This window comes from Octopus bimaculoides, chromosome 19 (genome assembly GCF_001194135.2).
Source record: "Octopus bimaculoides isolate UCB-OBI-ISO-001 chromosome 19, ASM119413v2, whole genome shotgun sequence".
Taxonomy (NCBI): Eukaryota; Metazoa; Mollusca; class Cephalopoda; order Octopoda; family Octopodidae; genus Octopus; species Octopus bimaculoides.
The window spans coordinates 34,436,323-34,442,079 of NC_068999.1; the positions used below are offsets into that span (position 1 = coordinate 34,436,323).

The window sequence follows — 5,757 nt, forward strand, 5'->3', positions numbered from 1 at the left end:
GTGTGTGTGTGTGTGTGTGTGTGTGTGTGTGTGTATATATATATATATATATATATATGTATGTATGTATATATATATGTATGTATGTATATATATATATATATATATGTATGTATGTATGCATATATATATCTATATATATATATATATATATATATATGTATATATATATGTATGTATATGTGTGTGTGTGTGTGTGTGTGTGTGTGTATGAAGGCGCAACATTATTGACATCTAATTTTAGATCAATCTCTTTACCACTGTAATCTCAATCAGAGTATTATAATTATTATCTCGAACTAGAATAAAGCAAGATAAAGAGAGATCATACAGATATGTGAGAGTGGTTCTGTTAGAATATAGAGCAAATACCATTATCAGCAGCATCTTTGGAATTAACGTGAATGAATTATTTAGGAACAGGCAATTAAAAAAAAATTCTAATTAAAAATTAAAAATATAAGATATAATTACATCAATATCAACTCTTTTAGATTTTTAACGATGACAAATTACACAAACACAACAGCAGCACCAACAAGAATATCAGGTTAATGAAGAACAGAAAAATAAAATAAACATATATATATATATATATATATATTTAGATATATGTGTGTATATATATTTACATATATACACACACACGCACATATATACACATATATTTGCATCATAAATATATCATATCTATATAAATATATATATATATGTGAATGAATATATATATACATATATACACACATATACATACGTATATACATAGATATATGTAAATATGCATATATATATAAAACAGAAAGGAGACAAACAGAGAAGTACTATGTATAGCTGACGAGCACAGAAGTAGGGTGAATTGGGATATGTCCAAGCTTGCTCACCGGGGAATGTTCATTGCTAGGTGGTGTTGGCATCCCAGCACTTGTCTGACATACATACCACTCGCTCAAGTTTGTATGATGATTAGGGGGTAGCGTTGGATTGGGAGCCAGTGGTAAGGAGGGAGGACTGCTCTGTGGTATTACTACTGCTTGTTGCTGTTGATGATGATGTTGTTGTTGTTGTGGTTGTTGTTGGTGTTGGTGTTGGTGATGTTGTTGTTGTGGTGGTGGTTGTGGTTGTTGTTGTGTCGGGGTATGGTTCTGAACAGCCGGTGATGCTGAGTTTGAATCACTGCTCGGACTGTTACTTATTGACTCCTCGTATGAACCGCCATGTGGCGGGGAACATTTGCCGTGAACTTTCATGTGTTTCCGCAAAGAACTGGGATGTGTATAACTTTTGTCACAACCGCGAACTTTACAGTTGTAAGGTTTGTCACTTGTATGAACATGTGAATGTTTCTTCCGATCGGAACTATTGGCAAATCTGCGATCACAACCATCGAATTCACACTTGAAAGGTTTCTCTCCTGAAAATAAAATAAAAAATGAAATAAATTAAGTAACAGTTCAATGAAGCAGTCAAAATAACAGACATTAAAAAAAATAATGTAATGCGAATTAAATAAATGTCTTCCTCCTAAATAAATTTCTTGTTTTTGAGGAAAAAAAATAAAAATAAAAAATACAAAACTAGCACAAAGATTTATATCTTTTATCGTTTTTTACTTGTTTAAGTCATCAAACTGCGGCCATGCTGGAGCACCGGCTTGAAATCTTTAGTGGAATGAACTGACCCCAGTACTTTTTTTTATATTATTAAAACCTTGTACTTATTCTATCGGTGTTTTTGCCGAACTACTAAGTTACAAAAACATAAACACACCAATATCGGTTGTCAAGCGATGGTGGGAGACAAACAGACACAAAAGGACACACACACACACACACATGACGGGTTCCTTACAGTTTCTTATTTCTTTATCCACTCATAATGCTTTGTTTAGCACGAGGCTATAGTAGAGAACACTTGCCCAAGGAGCCACGCAGTGGGACTGAAACTGGAACTGTGTAAATGGGAAGCAAACTTCTTACCATACAAGCTGAATTTTTAAGATTATATGGTAGGTGAAATGTCATTGTTTATATGCATGTATCTTAAGTAAAATACAGGTAAGAAATTCATTTTGCTATATTGAGGTCCCGACAGAGCATCATGAGCAATTATCTTCCGTATTGCTTCAGGCCAAACCATATATTGTGAGTAGAATTGGGCAGACGTTAACAAAAAAAAAAAAAAAAAAAAAAAAATTATGGGTAACATGACCAGGCACGTCACATACCGTGAAACTAACTCTGTCCGAGAATTAATATTAGTTAATGGGACAAATATATTTGGAATGCCCAGTATTGCACGTAGTTTTTAGTTGACTGAACGACTGGAATTCTCAACTTCGAAGCCGACGGAGAGCCGTCAATTTTTTCTTGTGAATGCGATCACCATGTTTATCATCACATCTTAAATTTGCTTATTGTATTTGAATGTAATTATCACGTGCACGCGTGCACTCACACACACACATACACACACAGAGAAACTAAGACAGTACAAAAGTGAAAATATAGCGAAAATCCATCCTAGATAAAGTAATTTGGAATGCTACATTTTGAATAGGTGTGAACTATTAATTGTGAATGTCGACAAGACTTGTCGCCAATATTTCCTAAATAAGGTCAAATGTCAAGGATTTTAATTTAGAAAGGAAACGAAAGAGAGAGTGAAAGACAAAAAGGGAGGGAGAGAGAGGTGGAAAATAGAACGAAAGAAAAAGAGCAAGCTTTGCCGACATTGCTACAGTATGGAATGTAGGAAGACGTCTTTCTGTCTTTCTCTTTTTGTTTTGAAAATGTTTTTACTAGTTGACCGCTGAGTCTGGCCGGGGTGGTATGATTTGTCAGGTGGGGTGTAAGGACTCTGGGGACAATCAGAGTAAAAGAATTCAGTGGCAGCAGATAGACGGATCTGAATAAAATCTGTCAATTTAGTGATGTTTTCAGCCAAGCCTGACATTGTTTTGCTTTTCAAAAGCTTTTGTGGGCGATCGACTGGCTAGAAATAGTTGCACACATTTTGTAAACACAGCCTACTGATTTGAAAAGGGAGAAAGGCGCACCTTCGATACTACTACTACTACTGCTACTACTACTACTACTACTGTTGCTGCTACTACTACTACTGCTGCTACTACTGTTGCTACTGCTGCTGCTACTACTACTGCTACTGCTGCTGCTGCTGCTGCTGCTGCTGCTACTACTACTACTACTACTACTACTACTACTACTACTACTACTACTACTAATAATAATAATAATAATAATAATAATAATAATAATAATAATAATAATAATAAATGCCCTGATACAATACCAGGCAGTGGCTCTCATGGTTTCTGATCTTAACTGGTTGGAAGTGTTATCATGAACATTGTTTTGTCTCGGTATAAAAGATGGGCTACAGTAAATATTCTGTTCAATACCACAGATTTGCCTGTCAGTTATTTGACGTTAACCAGTTGAGCATGCCCCTTAGTGGCTGATGATATGTGCATCTGTGATCACGAGCGGAATTAGTGGGGGAGCATCATAGCCATGTGTTGAAAGGAATTCTTTGGGGTTTGAATAATTCACCTCTGGAAACATCTTGAGCGGGATGGGCTACTTGACTTGAAGAAAATTCTAACTGGACCCCACCTGCAATATCAAGCGCTGTTTATATTGATAGGAGATCACCATGTCCCGCACAAATGGTTGTGATGCATGTGCCTGGTGTACCCTAATCAGACGAGCAGTCATGATGGGTATACTGGGCTTCGTATATTTTACCCCAAATCAAGAGGCCTTGCCACGATTACAAAGCAATCTTCTGAACCAGTGGACTGTGTCAATACACTATATCTGATTTTTAATTCTTTTAGTAGAATCAATCAATTGATAATTGGTCACAGGTGATATGCATCGTTCGTATGTGTGCTCATTGATATAGGATAATTTATTATAGTCATGGTTAGGTTACAATCCGGGCCGCAGCAACAAAGTTCACCCGCCACACTTCTCGGTCCAACATCACTGCCTCGAGTCCAGGTCTATGTCTCCCGACCAAGTTGTCGAAGTGTGATGGCGTTTGCCTCATCTTACATAACCAGGAGGCAGGTTCCACAAGACCACTTTAGGATGTTTCCAATTCTGAAAGCATCCAAATTATGATAACCAACATTTGAAGGAGAGTTGGCCGATGTTTTTTTACAATTCTAAACAAACATGAAGAAACTCCCTGTTATTTATTAAGTGAGAGAAGACGGCGAAATAGCGTCGGGCAAAGCGTTTCACGGTATTTCTTCTAGATGTTTACGTTCTGAGTTCAAATGCTGCCGATGTTGACTTTACCGTTCATCCTTCTGAGGTCAGTAAATTAAGTACCAGTTATGCGCTAGGAACAATGTAATCGACATCCCCTCCTCTTAAGATTACTGGCTTGTGCCAAAATTAGCATTATGAGAGAGGGAGAAAGAGAGGGAGAGAGAAAGGTAGTGAAGGAAAGGCAGGGCAATAGAGAGTTCTTATATATTATCTAATAAATGGATTGGTCGTGGCTAAAATGCCATTGATCAATAGTTCTTCCGAATAACAATAGTAAGCGTTACATTAGCTAAAATCGCAGTAAAGCTATGAATACCAGTCTAACACCACCACAGGGTCCTTGACCCAGACCAGACCCCCGATTATCCACCATAACCATGTTTTCTTTGCGTTTTTTTTTTTTACTTTAGCTTTTGTTTTTTTTGGCTACAGGAATTATTAATGTTGAAATTGAACATGAACCATCTCACTCTCGACAGTCTGGGATGGAGCGTAAATGTTTTAGGCATTGCTCCTCGGAGCTTAACTTATAAAGAATATATAACTGAAGGATAGACAGAATATTATATAAATATAACTAAAGTAAAGAAGAAGAAAAGAATTATAAGAATGAATGAGGGACTGGGAAAACACAAGAGCAAGAAAGGATTTACTAGAGAGTGTCATACTGCAGAAGAAGAAGAAGAAGAAGAAGAAGAAGAAGAAGAAGAAGAAGAAGAAGAAGAAGAAGAAGAAGAAGAAGAAGAAGAAGAAGAAGAAGAAGAAGAAGAAGAAGAAGAAGAAAGGGATTAAAAAGAGTAACATTAAAGAAAGGTCAAAAGAAAAAGAGGAAATAATGAAATAATGGAGGAAGTGATGAAAGGAAAAAAATTAGAAAATAACGCAAAGGAAAAAAAAAGGTATAAAGAATGACTGTAACTGACAAAAACTAAACGACAAAAGAAGATAAAAAAAGAAACGCAACAAAAACGAAGAAAATGTATCAAAATGGAGAAGACATTAAAGTAAACAACAACAATAATATGAATACAGATAAAGGTAATGAAGAAAAGGAGGAGAAAAATGAGAAAGTGATGTAAGGAGAGGTGTTGGATGCATCCTGGGAAATCTAGCTATTCACAACAGACCTGAACAAGATGTAACAACTGACTACAATATGGCTGCAGACATGTTGGCTTCAGTGATCTGTTAGGCATTGTTGTTTGAAACTGGCAGGATGGAGAATTTACGTAAACACAGGGGGAAACATTATAGTAACACAACATAGACACGTGTGATTACTCTGTGTATGTGTGTATTTGTATATATTTGATTTCTATGTGTATGAGTATATGTATATATATATATATATTTATATATATAGATATGTATGTGTATTTGATTTGTATTTGTACATGTGTGTGTGAGAGAGAGAGAGAGAGAGAGAGAGAGAGAGAGAGAGAGAGAGAGAGAGAGAGAG

General features: G+C 36.0%; 1 protein-coding gene across 3 annotated transcripts in view; it reads right to left on the minus strand.

The window, feature by feature from the left end:
- The window catches only part of LOC106883189 (zinc finger protein ZIC 1), a 353,731-nt gene that overhangs the window by 220,366 nt on the left and 127,608 nt on the right, over window positions 1-5,757 (minus strand). For all 3 annotated transcript variants that reach the window (XR_008266267.1, XM_052974873.1, XM_052974874.1), the window contains exon 2: window positions 882-1,411. Coding sequence is in view for 2 of the 3 variants with exons in the window: in XM_052974873.1 (XP_052830833.1) it covers window positions 882-1,411 (530 nt within the window). In the remaining variant the exon portion in view is untranslated. The remainder of the gene's footprint in view (window positions 1-881; window positions 1,412-5,757) is intronic.